The sequence below is a fragment of the Camelina sativa genome, chromosome 3, assembly GCF_000633955.1.
Source record: "Camelina sativa cultivar DH55 chromosome 3, Cs, whole genome shotgun sequence".
In the NCBI taxonomy this organism is placed as follows: Eukaryota; Viridiplantae; Streptophyta; class Magnoliopsida; order Brassicales; family Brassicaceae; genus Camelina; species Camelina sativa.
The window spans coordinates 10,816,633-10,831,548 of record NC_025687.1 but is presented as its reverse complement, the minus strand read 5'-3'; the positions used below and the strand labels follow the sequence as shown (position 1 = coordinate 10,831,548).

The 14,916-nt window shown below is 35.0% G+C and overlaps 2 protein-coding genes across 2 annotated transcripts; both read left to right on the top strand.

Moving 5' to 3' along the window:
- Positions 59-2,785, top strand: LOC104776467 (CRS2-associated factor 2, chloroplastic). The gene is made up of 6 exons (XM_010500546.2): positions 59-745; positions 841-968; positions 1,240-1,465; positions 1,607-1,734; positions 1,984-2,128; positions 2,276-2,785. Exons 1-6 carry the CDS (start codon positions 73-75, stop codon positions 2,668-2,670), a joined length of 1,695 nt encoding a protein of 564 aa, XP_010498848.1. The 5' UTR covers positions 59-72; the 3' UTR covers positions 2,671-2,785.
- On the top strand, positions 3,564-4,943 carry LOC104776466 (F-box/kelch-repeat protein At1g23390-like). The gene has a single exon (XM_010500545.2). The coding sequence runs from the start codon at positions 3,598-3,600 to the stop codon at positions 4,765-4,767; it is 1,170 nt and encodes a 389-aa protein (XP_010498847.1). The 5' UTR covers positions 3,564-3,597; the 3' UTR covers positions 4,768-4,943.

Sequence of the window (14,916 nt, the reverse complement as noted above, 5' to 3'; positions counted from 1 at the left end):
CGTTTTGATTTGATTAAGATCATTTAAAATTGATTTTTTATCCTTCTGGGTTTGATTCGTTATCTATCATCAATGGCGATTGTATCATCACTACGAGACATCAACCTCTTCTCTTCACTACCTTCGACGGCGGATTCATCATCATCAGGAACATTCCGGCCACCTCCGCCGCCGATATCGATTCCCAAATACGCACCGTCTCGTCGAGATCGTAATCCGAAAACTAACCATCAAACCGATACACAGACGAAGAAACCACCACAATCGAATCCAGCTCTAAAGCTTCCACATCACCGAACCAGATACTACAAACCGGTTAAAGAAGGAGTTATCTCCTCAGACGGCGACCGTACAATCGTAATCGGAGATTCCGGCGTCTCCTACCAGCTTCCCGGTGCTCCGTTCGAGTTTCAGTTCAGTTACTCTGAGACTCCGAAGGTTAAACCGGTTGGGATACGCGAACCGGCGTTTATGCCGTTCGCGCCTCCGACGATGCCGAGACCGTGGACTGGGAAAGCGCCGTTGAAGAAATCGAAGAAGAAGATTCCGTTGTTCGATTCGTTCAACCCACCGCCGGCGGGGAAATCTGGGGTTAAGTATGTTGAAATGCCTGGGCCGTTGCCGTTTGGGAGGTATCCTAAAGAAGGGATGAATAGAGATGAGATTTTAGGAGAGCCGTTGAAGAGATGGGAGAAAGGGATGTTGATTAAGCCTCATATGCATGATAATCGTCAGGTTAATTTGGGTGAGTGTGTTGTTGTTTTGAATTTTAGGAGTTTTGGAGATTTCAAGTTTTTGACTTATTTGGATTTGATTTGTGTGGGTGTGTTTTTGTTATAGGAAGAGATGGATTTACACATAATATGTTGGAATTGATACATTCTCATTGGAAGAGACGACGTGTTTGTAAAGTTCGATGTAAAGGAGTTCCTACTGTTGATATGAATAACGTGTGTCGTGTTCTTGAGGTATCTGTTTACGATTCTTGATTGATGTATTTTTTTGGTAATTGTTAGTTTCTTGATTAGCAGTTTTTGTAGAGCTAGAACCTTTGTTTCAGTGGAGACTAGAACTAGAAAGATTTGGGTTCTTTGATATCTTAATCCAAGTTTTATCTTTTGATAGTTGATGTTTTGTGACTTGAGAGAGTATGTTTATTTCGTATTGTTGAACTAGTGATGGACCGGCTCGTCTAGTTTTTTAAACTTTTCAGTCTCTTTTTCTGTTGATCTTATCTAGGAAAAGACAGGAGGAGAGATCATTCACAGAGTTGGAGGTGTAGTGTACCTTTTCAGGGGTAGAAATTACAACTACCGCACACGTCCACAGTATCCGTTGATGTTGTGGAAGCCAGCAGCTCCTGTTTATCCAAAGCTTATACAAGAAGTTCCTGAAGGATTGACTAAAGAAGAAACTCATGAGTTCAGGGTGAAGGGAAAGTCTCTTAGGCCCATCTGCAAGTTGTGTAAGTATATCTTACCGTCAAAGCTTTTTTCTTGTTTTTTTACTTTCGGTATTCATTGAAGTCAATTGGCACGTAGTGTGTAAGAAGAGGTTAGGCACTTGGTTATATATTTACTATTCTTGTCTCTGTTTTGCATTGCAGCTAAAAATGGAGTCTACGTGTCGCTGGTCAAAGATGTTAGAGATGCCTTCGAACTGAGTTCCTTGGTGAAAATTGATTGCCCAGGACTTGAACCTAGCGATTATAAGAAGATAGGCGCTAAGCTTAAGGTCTATGAATCCTTCAGGTTTTTCTTTTTTTTTGCATCTATACTTTGCTCAGCTTTGCATCTTCAGTGGAATCACTTTTGGACGATCACTTTTGCATCTGGTTTCTTATAAGTTCGTGTTGGAGTATTTTTCAGCATTAAACTTGGTTTCATGTTCTATCTCGTAATTTTGGTTTTCATGTTCGGTTGCCAAGGCTTCATCATCCGACATTATTCTATTAATCTGAAAAGGTTTCTCTTCATTTACCAGGAGTTAGTTCCTTGCGTGCTTCTGTCTTTCGATAATGAGCAAATACTCATGTGGAGAGGACGAGAGTGGAAGTCCCGATTTCTGGACAATCCTTTAATTCCGAACCTTTCTAAGACCAACAAAGCGAATGAACTTGATCCCTCAGGTATTAAATTCTTGAGAACTCATAAACCACTTACGTGTTTATAGTTTTCAATCATCGTACTATCTGGAGAAATCAACAACCTTTGTCCAGATGCTAATTCCAAAAAAATGCTTCTCATATACCTTTCGTCTGTTATTTGCTTTTCAGACAAACCCAGTAAAGAAGAAACTGTGTCTGATCCAAAGACAGTGATCTCAAGCCCCAAAATGATCTCTCTCTGGAAACGGGCGTTGGAATCATCCAAGGCAGTGATTCTTGAAGAGCTTAACCTAGGTCCGGACGATCTATTGAAGAAGGTGGAAGAGATAGAAGGCACTTCACTGGCTGCAGAACACACTTTCACAGCTATGGTCTTGACGAATAGTGATGGTGCAGCCGAGGATTACGTGGAAGACAAGGATCGGTCAGAAGAGTATTATAGTGACATAGACGATGACTTTGACGACGAGAGTTCTGATGATGAATCACTTGATCCGGTGGGTCCAGTGGGATCTTTGCCCGTTGACAAGATAGTTAGGAAGCTGAGGGAAAGACTAAAATAGAGCCAATAGTGTTACTATGTAATTTCATCTTTGTTTTGTGTAAATGTTGTAAACATACTCCAAACCTCAAGTGTCAAACGAAGTGCTTATAGATTTAAATTCTTCATCCCTCCAATCACGTGTTGGTGATATCTCATATGTCTTTCTCAAGCCTTATCATGTAAGTAGGTGATGAGTAGTTAACTATTTATTGGTTGGTCTATCAATTATAGCATCTTTTCTCCTGGTCATTCTAATTTGTGGTTTGTGCTCATTGTTCTTGATATATCTCCTTATCTGTGCCTTATCAAACAGTGAGAGTGATTGCCTAATTGGGATATGGTCCCTGGGGAGGTAGCCAAATGGTACAGGCTTGACATGTACTCTGTTTCTTCATGTTTGTATTATTTAATTCATTTATTTCTTCAGATTTGAAACAAGTATACATTTACATAATTAACACACACACACACACGAAAAAAGCATACACAACATAAACATTGTTAAGTGTTTCTAGCTAGTATCACAAATGACCATTGATTTGGAACCCTTTCTGAGCACAATTTGGTATTAAGATGAGTTACGCTGACGAGAAGTATAATTTGGCTCCACTCCGAAATATGATTCATTGGTCCTGATCGGATAAACTCATTGATACCGCGGGGGGACAGCAGAGAGGTCATATAGTAAGTAGCTGTTGCGTTGTTGGTCAATGTACATTTATGATTTTAGTCGTTTTGGTGGATTGATAAGATTTACCCGTTTGGATAAAACTCATACAGTAATAATACGGTTTGTTGTTATGTATAAAAAAACTGTACATGTGATTTCTATACAGTATAATATATAGTAAGACATGAAAAACTAGAACCACCGACCACGTGTACTAATTCTCTATATAAAGACTTTTTTTTTTTGACAAATGGATAAAAACTGCATTAGCCACAAATGGAGAATAAGAAGGACAATGGTGAAGAAGAAGAAGAAGAAGGTTCCATTGAAGGAGACGTACTCGAATCAATCCTCTCTTATCTACCACTCCTCGACCTCGACTCCGCTTCCCAAGTCTCCAAATCATGGAACCGCGCCGTCTTCTTCTCCCTCCGCCGTTTCAAAACATTAACGTGGTTGCTCCTCTACACTCAGAAGACTTCTCCGCCGTACACCATGCCGAAGACGGCGATGGCTTACGATCCCAAGTCTGATTCATGGATCGAGCTCACTTCCACGTCATCATCTCCCGTCGAACACGTGTCCGTCGCTCGTTCGTCTCACTCCACCTTGCTCTACGCTTTGTCTCCGTCGGGGTTATCCTTCTCGACCGACGCGTTTCATCTGACTTGGCGACACGTGGCACCGCCGAGAGTTTGGAGGATTGATCCGATCGTGGCTGTAGTCGGACGAAGCCTGATCGTAGCCGGCGGCGTTTGCGATTTCGAGGAGGATAAGTTCGCCGTGGAGCTATTCCACGACGGCGCGTGGGAGAGATGCGAGTCGATGCCGGATTCTCTCTACGCATCCGCGTCTGCCACGTGGCTTTCCGTAGCGGCGAGTTCGGAGAAGATGTTCGTGACGGAGAAGAGTACAGGCGTCGCGTTTAGCTTCGATCCGGAAACCAGAACGTGGACGAGGCTTCTCGATCTCTGTCCCGGCGGGTGTGGATTGTACTTTCGTTCGATTGGATTCTCCGGCGAGAGCCTAATCATGGCTGGGATCACCGGCGACGAGGATAATCCGACGGGAATCGAGCTTTGGGAAGTTATAGTTTCCGACGAGTCGCCGATGGATTCTAGATTCGAATCGATTGGATCTATGCCTGAGGCGTGTTTGGATAAACTCAGAGGAGCTGATTCTGACTGGCCGTTAACGTCGTTAGCGTTTAACGCGGTTGGGGATATGGTCTATATACACGATGCGGCGGAGAATGGCGGAGAGATTGTGGCGGCGGAGATTGGAGAAGGAGGGAAGCTTTGTAAGTGGAGGACTCTGCCAAACGCAAACGCTATTTGGAATAATAAAAGTCATGCGGCGGAGAGAGTTATCGTTGCGTGTTCAAACGTTGGTTTTAGCGATTTGAAATTTGCGTTTAAGAATAAGTTGAGTTTCTCGACAGCGTAGTAGGATGTCTAATCATCACGTGTCAGTTTAAAAAAATTCAAAAGTTTTTATTGTTCATTGTATTTTTATATATATAAACCGAATAAAGTCATGTGAAATGATGACTTAGAAAATGTAATGTAATTTATTATCTTTAATAGTTTTGAGAAGTGAGTTATGTGGAAGCTAGTTAGCTATATTTGGAAATTGGAATAGCCAATTACGGCCTTATCCTTATCAGTTTGATACATAAATGGGGAGAGAGAGAGTGTGTGTTTGTCTCTCTCTTATTTACCCTTTTAACTGTTTTGACGGTGAAATAGAGAGAACTTGACTTCCAACATAATTACGTCAATGCCATTCGATTATCATGGATATGGAATTATGGATCCAACATAAAAATAACAATTGTCTAAGTTTCAAAAATAGAAGACAGTAATTCACTAATTTTGTCACCTTAAAAGAATGACTACTAAAATTTGTGGTCGAGGAGTATAAGGAATGAACTATGATTCTATCATTCTATGAACCATGCATGAGTTGTTAAAAAAAAGGGACATATGTTAACGGTTAACCAACACTATAAATGGAGTAATGTGGTCCTTAGATCTTCTTCTTGAATCGCCGGCTAAAATCTGAATGAGTTGTTGAATCATTAACGACAATATCGATGTTAATTCAATTCTTTTTCTTTTTTTTTCGTCTGAAAATTTTCATTATAAAATGCGATTGTGAATTACAAGGATGTGATGCGTTTTTGAAACACTAAGCTGGAGGAAAAAAGAGATATCCCCAGAAACTAAAGCCCAAAAGAGGGAAACTACACCCAAACGAGGAAAACTTATACAGAAAAAAAAACAAACTGCGGAACTTGAAAGAGCCACTAATGGTAGAGTCCCAAATAAGAGGCTAGTTGCAGTAGAACGAACTGCGGAACTTGACAGAGAATTTGACGAAAGAAAGATGAACGCACTAGTTCAAAAAAGACGATCAAACTAACCTTCTAGCAAAACCTGAGGAAACCCACTATGTTAATTCACTTCTAAATTATAGTTTTGTACTAACAGTAAGACTTATTTTTCGTTTTTTTGAAAATAAGTGGGGCACATCAAACCAATCAATGATTCAATGGATATATATGATGATGATGATACACTTTAAAGTTTAAACTTAGCTTTCAAAAGCATAGCTACGTTACTCCAACACCAAAGTCAAAGTGATATACCTTAACAGGCTTACAAGGTCGGCCCACTAAATGTTTGATATGTTAACCCATAATTAATTGGAAATTTGGAATGAATTGGTTCAATGTATCATCTACAATAGCCAAAATTTATTGCCTAATGAGTTGATTCGTTTTCCGCAAGCTTTATTTTGCATAAGGTTGAGATTCTAAACATTTGACATTATAAATCGTAAACTACGTTTTATACACCATGATGCACAAAAGCTACCACGTGGTTGCAGCCTTGTTCGATCGAGATTTGTAATACAGGTAGTTATGACTTATGACCACCAAAGCAGCGTCATGCATGCACATCCGAGCATTGTTAGTTAGAAAACTAAAGTTCAAATCTTTCCTTTTTGTATATTTTTGGATGGAGCGTTAATCTTCGTTGACTTAAAGAAGAGAAGATACGTACTGATCACAAAATCTTAGAAAAAGTTACTGATCATTGCACCTTTTTGTTTTCTTTAATTATGCGCTATACATATGTTATGTTTTATTTCATCCAAAAACAATTAACTTGCACCTAAAAGGCTAAAATTAGATCTCGATTTGCATATATCACGATAATATATATTTGTGTTTGAATTAATAAATATTCTTAATTAATAAATGGTAATAAACGAGAAAATGGATACCAGCACAAACATTTGTGCGTTCGACTTTAAACGATCACATGAGGTGTTGAAAACAAGCATGTATCTTCTTATATATATAAGGATTAATACATATACGTTATAAACTTATAATAGAACCAACCCGTTACGGCGTTACCTGTGGCCGTGGAAGAGTCAAAAGTACAATTATGTTCTTAGTAAGAATAATGAATAAATTGTAATGCACTAATTAATGCGTACAAATGTTTGTCGGGTTAGTAAACTAGTAATTATTTCCTTACAGAACCGGAGAGTGAGTGAGGCAAAGATTCACGTAATCCAACTTATATTCGATGTTGTGTCATAATTAATTAATTGATGAAGTAGTTAATAATATCTCTTGCTTATAAAAGACTATCATGAAAGATAATAGCATCATGTTCACTAATCACTATATATAATGGTTTTGAAACTACTCTTTTTCTCGAATTAATCAAATTAATCTCCAAAAAAAACACATTTTTCTTCAGATAAGAAAAAGAATGATATCTTTGTCGAAAACGAAAAATGGAATATCTTCGTTTGCTTTATGTTTTCGCTTTTGACATTATAAAAAGTAGGTTATATGGGCTGATACGAGTCCACTTCACTTTGACACTTCAAAGTTTAAACCAAACGAATAGAATATATAACTGGCTTGGTGTACAAGTACAACCACAGGTCCTCGAGAGTGAACGTTCGGTTAATGGTTCAAGAAAATATACGCAGAAGAGGTTTATTCAATCTAGAGCTTGACTATGATTAGAAATAATTTATGAAATGGAAAGAGCGCAATAATCGTCCACACGGTGAGACACCAGTGCCACCGGCTCTGCTTCTTAAATGCCTTGATCGGCTAGTCCGCAACCGATTACTCTCTCTTCCCGACAACGGCAACTTCTCCAACTACATGGTTAAGTGGCTGGCAACTCGTTAAGTCGCATAAGCTCCTTATTAGTAGATTGTAGCTCTGTTTACGCTACCAAAAATTCTAAACTTCTGTAGCATTACGATGTAAAAACGTTTTTTTCAAATAATTTTTACATTTTATTCAAAAAAAATTATGAAATGATTGAGATATCAGAACTGAGACACTTAAATAGAGGTGGTGCGATCATCAGTTTATATTATCGAATTCGTGACCTTAAATATTCCTTTTTCAGGTGGTCAACATATAGTTGAAAGCTTATTAATTAAATTAAGAATTATGGATGCCACTCTTATTGGAACTAAATTGTGGTCTTGATAAGTCAAAGATAGAGCGCACTCGCCCGTCGCTATTTGAACATTTATTTGGCCTATTTAATTAAGCTTCACAAAGACAAATCAACGACGATTAACGTGGCACTATTTCGTTTAATTTGGAGTTTGACTTAATTACGTATTATTATTTTTTTATATGCACCGAACTCGTTCAACAAACGATGAACTAGATGAGAAAAAACTAACTTTTTATTCCACAAAAATAGAATAATATTTGATTTTCACGCTCACAAACCACGATAACAATTAGGCCACGTTTAAAAGAAGATCTTAGACCACACAATATAGTTAAAGAAACGAACTAACGCATAAATTAAAGAAAATTTTTGAAGATATTTTTCAAATTATCTATTTTCTTTAATGTGGATCGATCTTTGTGAGTAAGTCAGCTTGTATTGACAATTTAACAAATAACTAATAAGTATATAAGTCAACGGTTTATTAAATTCAACCATGATAATAATATACTATCATTCAATAGTCAATACTATGATATTATAATGTTAAGCTGTCTTGGAGAGTATATTTAATTCTACATTTTTAATTTACTCAACCGTAAAAACTAGAACAAAGAGTCTAAAAGTTTACGGTAATGTCATTGTTGCGTCCACATGAGTTAATTTTCGTATAACTAAACAATCTGATGACCTCAACTACATTATCTAGGAAAATTATTTTCTTGAATGCAAAAAAAAAAAGAAAGGAAACAAAATTAATTAACTATACGTATATTTTGTTTTTTTTTAAATGGTATTGAGCTTTAAAATCAAATATTCTAGTGAAATTATATAAAATGATTGGAAACAAAAAAAAAAATCCGTAGAGACTCATAAATTTCTTACATATTGATGATATGTTCAATTATTTGGTAAAAATTGCACCCACAAAGAATCACCAAAGTTGAAGCTTGAACCGGGTCAGGCCCACAGCAACTGCAAGAGGGTTTCAGAAATTATATGGGTTTCGTTTCTCTTCTATCTTTTTCTTTTTTTCCTTTACCAATATTTTTTCTCTTCTATGTTTCTTTGTTTCGTTTTGGTGAAGTAAGGACCACAAGGAAAGAAGTTAACGTGAAGGAATGATTCAGAGACAACTTTCTTGTTTCTGTTGGATCGGAACCTTAATTAGCTAACTTTCGAGACATTTTAAGATTATGTAACGAAATTAAAGACAAAGTTTGTATATCATTTTGATGGACCACAGACACAAAAAAAACTAAGGACCACACTCCCAACAAAAGAGAATATTATTAACTCAACAACCATTTAACACTTTGCATAGATCATATGATGACGATGATGTTTCGATCTTCTTTTCTGTTTCAATGCATGCCCACAACAACATCACCAGATTTTTGGGGTTTCCTTCATACTTTATACACAAACACGCACGTGGCAGTTTTGTCTGTAAGAACACAAATAATATTAGTAGTATACACCAAATAGGACTTTTATTCCTTTTTTTAAAAAAATAAGAGAACTCGGTTATTACAGTAATAGTGATTACATGGACGTACAATAGTAAAGTGAAAGACAATCCTGACTAAAAAAAATATGGGACGCATATATTCTCCGACCGCAGTGGGCATATAACACTATAACAGTGCTGATGCACTTTATATAATTGAAAGCACCTTTGTGCATTTGTTAGTTTGTTAAATATTCTTAACTAATAATTTCCTTTATTTGTTTGTTTTTTAATATTAAGAAGGAAGATTTCCTTTTGCATCTTCATTTGTTTATATGCTCTCTAGATTTAGACCGGATCTCGACTAAAAATTTGAAAACAATTTACATCAAACTCGAAATCTTGAAGTATTAATTAAAACCTTAAAAATAGTAGTTGGCTGATCAATCGAACTCTAATAAAAATGATTCAGACCTATATATTTTCAAAAAAAATTCTTATTATTGTTTTGGTTATATACTAAATCTTCAGTAATACTAAACTAGTTCAATTCTAGATCTTTTACATCTTAGATGGTGGTTGGAGATTTTGTGTGTAATAATATATACTAAAAGAATAAATTCCATGACCAGACTGAATAAATTAAAATTTTGACTTCAAATTATATATTAAGAAGTAAGAACTATATGGTGCATATGATTACTAACTCAATAAAGCATATAACACTATGTTTCGTGCTACTTAAGCTGCATTTCAGTAGGTTTATTCCTCCATATATTTTATGAAAATATATCTCATTAGTCATTAGTATTTATTTATCTTGTTTACAGCTAACAGAACACGATAAAAAAAATGCATACAGATTGTTTGTCAGACAGACTCAGACTATGTCCACGTACTGCATTTGGATTGGTTTTTTCTTGTCACGTTTAGATTGGCTAAAGATGATATTTTATAATTTGGTTGAAAATGGAAAATTATTTATATAAAAGTATAGTTAGAAAACAAAATTTGGCTTACGTCCATCAAGAAGTGATGGAGTATATATACCAGGCTTGATTAGGAACAACAAAGACCGAGATATTAGGTGCTCTAATCAGTTTTTTCATCCAGAAATTTTGCGGTCCATTGTCGTCCACAAATATATCTATTCTGGGTTACTTTGTCCCTTTCCAATAATAGCTGCAGGTATGTTCATATTTAACTTCTTGAATGTGAGTTTTTTTTTTCTTATACTAATGAGATCAATCATTAATTTGTTATGCTCAATCATGTTCAAGTGGTAATATAGAATTCTTTCAAATAAACCCGCAATCTCTCTATATGATAAAACTAATTATAATAACATCGATCAAATATGATATTAACACTGATTCCTAACCTTTATACTAGAAAATTTTAAATGATTCTTATGGTTTTACCACACAAAAAACACATGCAGATTTTTATTTATTACTTAGGACTAGGAGTGAGCATATAAAACCATTAATAGAATCATATCAATTACAGTATATCTTACACTCATTGCTCGAATCATATCAATGATTTGTTCTACATCATATTCCAAGACTAAGATATATCACTATACAAGAAAAAGTTGTTTTGTATCACTTGATATAAATATATATTATATATTGATACAAATGAATTTTAATAATGCATGAGAGTAAAAATCCACTTATGTTGTCATATTTGAATTTAAACCTGATATACTCATTAGGTCTAGATAACTGAAATAGTCAGCACAAAATAACATTAACCGCATAAATATTAAAATTCCAAAAACAAAGAGCTTAAAATACCGACATACCTAACCTAAATTACTCCGTTATTTGATGTAAAACACTTGACTAGTCGGCTATACGCTTATAACCATTGCTACATTAGGACCAGATATAACTATCCATTCAAATATTAAAAGTGTTACAACTCACAAGTGGTTCAAGCTGATGGTATGAGTATAAAATAGTAATCCAAACATCTATCAAATTTGGGTGCGATCAACGGTCGAGATCCAAGGGAGTGGGATGGAGGGAACAAACCTGTGTTTGTTTTTTATATGGATTCATACGAAACCGTAGCTTTGTGTCAGATGATTTTCGAACAAACATGGCCCGAAAATGGATGGGTCAATCAACCTGTCCATCAACGAAAAGACTCTTTAACACTTGCTATTATTATTATTTTTGGGAGAAGTAAAGAAACACATTCGAAAGGAGTTTACCAATCCTGTTATTTAATTAAAAATCTGATTAGAGCACCTAATCTCGGTCATCGGGTAGGAGTTTACAAATCCTGTTTAGATAAAACGTCGGAGTTTAGTTTACAATACAAATCTGATCAGATAAACGTTGGAACCATTTTTTCTTTTTAAACGTGGAGTTTAGTTTGGATAAATTCACTGGTTACTAAAAATGGCTAGCGGCTTAGTGAATTTCTTCAATAATTAACTAAAAAGAAAAAATGTCCACAATTATTTTTCTGATCCTAGGTCACAAATAGTATGGACCACGAACCGAATTATGTAAGTTCAGTACGTTGGCTGCATATGTAGGCCGTAGGCATAGACGAATTTTATGATCTGGTTACATATATTTATGTCGTATTGCATTATTTGGTGATAAATTATTACAATTATATAGATAGGTACAGAAAATTGAGAAGAATCTAATCAAATCACAAAGCCTACACATATATTGATGGGAAATTAAAAGAAGAAACCTAGCTAGGTGAACAACCAATTATAAGAACCTAATAAAACATCGCATGTAGTTCTGAGAGCTCAATACACTTAATATGCAGCATCCAAGTGATATACATTAACACTACTAAAAAGAAACAAAAAATCTCATTTTCAAACCTCATTTCTTTCTTTAACCTAATTTACCCCTTGATTATTTATGATACGTTAGGTGATTTAAAGCAACCAATAGTTCACAAACTACCTTTAAAGTGAAAATGACTTTCTATAGTCCTTGAAAGAAGAAAAACAAACAGAAGCAAAGTTTATATTAAAAGTAGTATGATAGAACATCCCACTTCCTAATTGAAAATTATTTGATAGACTTAAAAAGCTGTCGACAAAACTAAAAGAATGGTTCCATTCGAAATATTATAGATGCTCCTTATTTTTTTTTTCTTTCTTTCGCTTTTGTATTAAAGTGCTCGTTTCTTTCTTGATACTCTCTTTAAATTACGGCCAGTTTTCAAACTTACATATAGAATACTAAAAATCAGCAAATATACCTAATTGCTTATGTCTATTTTTGTTAATAATGACTTGGATCATTTTCATCAGCTAAAGTCATCATGTATATAACAAAAAAAACAAAAAAACATTTGGCATAAATCATCGACCACATTCATAATTTTAATGATGTATATATCAGAATATCATCAAAACATATAAATCAGCAATTTATCCCAAAAAAAAACCATATAAATCAGCTAAGACGTAAGGGCATCTTTAACTCCACATCAGTTGTAGTGGTCTTAGGAAAATTAAAATATTTAAATAATGGTTTACATTTAATAACACACCATTCAACAGTTTTTGCAGGAGACCAATTTTCTATTTTTTAAGAACAGTTGTACCCACTATTCAACATTTTTATTATTTTAAAACCCTTAAGAACACACATGTGTTGTAGCCATGAGGATGGCCTAAGACCACTGATTTTGCAGCTCCTACACCTAGACCTACGTTTATCTTGATTTTATCCACAAACTTGCTTTACTCAGAGATTAACTATTCTAAAGTAAATACTACTAGTAGTCTAGTAGATACTAGATACTAATTTAATTCTAATTACAACAAAAGAAGAACAATTTCCATAGGGTCTTATCTAGGAACGGACTTTCGCTTCTTGAAACCCGTTTGTTCCGTACAATCGAAACATCCAAACTCAATGATATATCTAAAGTCACAGGCTAAAAGCATCACTAATCTTATCCATATTCTCTTCAATATTTGATATCAACCACTCGTCAATATTTCATACATCATTTAGAATACTAAGGGATATCTCAATTTATACGTTACACACTATATATTAACATTTTGTTTGTAATTACACACTATAATCTTAAATTATTGTGAAGGGGTTTATCAAAAAAAAAACTTATAGAAATAGTTGTTAATTTTATCGGTTTTCCATATCTTCAGAATTTTCCTCACGGGACAACAAATTATATTATATAAGACGATCATGATGTTTTCACCTAAACATTAATACTTTTGGAAAATGATTATAACGACCAGCACAAAAAAGTAAATGATTAGAAAAAAAAAATTATTACAAACTTGACTTTAAAATTAAAAATTTATATAAAAGCATAAAATCAAAAGACATATGTAACGTAACTTTTTGTGCAAAGATATATACAAGCCTTAATAAATATATTATTAATAATAAAATAACATATGAATAAAAAAATCTGTTTTTAGATTTTTAACTTGCAGCATTCGAATGATACAAAAAAAAAACAGTATCTTAAATCTTATAAACAATGTGAAAAAATTCAAGATCTAATCGAGTTCTGGTCAGTTAAAAAACTTTTATATAAGCAATTAAAAGTCGTTGATATCGACATCTCTGTTTTTGAAAGATAGTTGATCCTTTGTCTTGGATTCCTTCTTGCCGGAATAGAAGTTTAGGTTCACGTTCTTTGGGAGGTAATATTCAGTATAGTTGCCTTTAGTGATTGTCTTTGAGGAGTTTGTTCTCATTTTAGACAAAAGATCAGAAAGTTTTATATGGTCATTTTCCAATGCCACTTGAACTGATAATCTTTAAACTTGACCATATATGAATTTAGATAATCACGCTCGAACAATATTACTACAAAACAACATTCGCACGCTTTAAGATCTTAAACATAAAATATAGGGTATGTTGGTCAATAATAGCTAATTCTGGCATAACACAGACTTGGACCTTTGGTAGATTTTATAAGTTAGGAGGGCCTTATCTACTCGAACTGTGAATGAAGCCTGAAGCTCAATCGAGCCTTATAACATATGCCCTTTTTCGTAATTATCGTTTCTTCTCCATTCCATTAACTTTTTATTATCTTTTTTCTTTTCTTTTAGCAAAAAGGAGAAAATAAAAATATGATCCTTGCCTCCACTCTCCTTCACCGTATCTCTTCCCCTACTACTACACAACAAATACTCCCATAGAAATATCGTAGAACCACAAAAGCTTTGCGGTTTCATATTCTTCTTCATCGATTCTTGATTCTTGCAGAAGAAAGATTGAATAAAGAAGACGATTGAGGTCGGTCACACCGACGATCTTTTACTAGTCATGGATGGAATGTACAATTTTCATTCGGCCGGTGATTACACAGATAAGGCGGTGCTGATGATGTCACCTGAGAGTCTCATGTTTCCTTCCGATTACCAAGCCTTGCTATGTTCATCCGCCGGTGAGAATCGTGTCTCTGATGTTTTCGGATCCGACGAGCTTCTCTCAGCAGCCGCCTCCGCTTTGTCCTCGGAGGCTGCTTCAATCGCTCCGGAGATCGGAAGAAACGATGATAACATTTCTCTCAGTGTTATCAAGACCAAGATCGCTTGTCATCCTTCGTATCCTCGCTTACTTCAAGCCTACATCGATTGCCAAAAGGTGATCA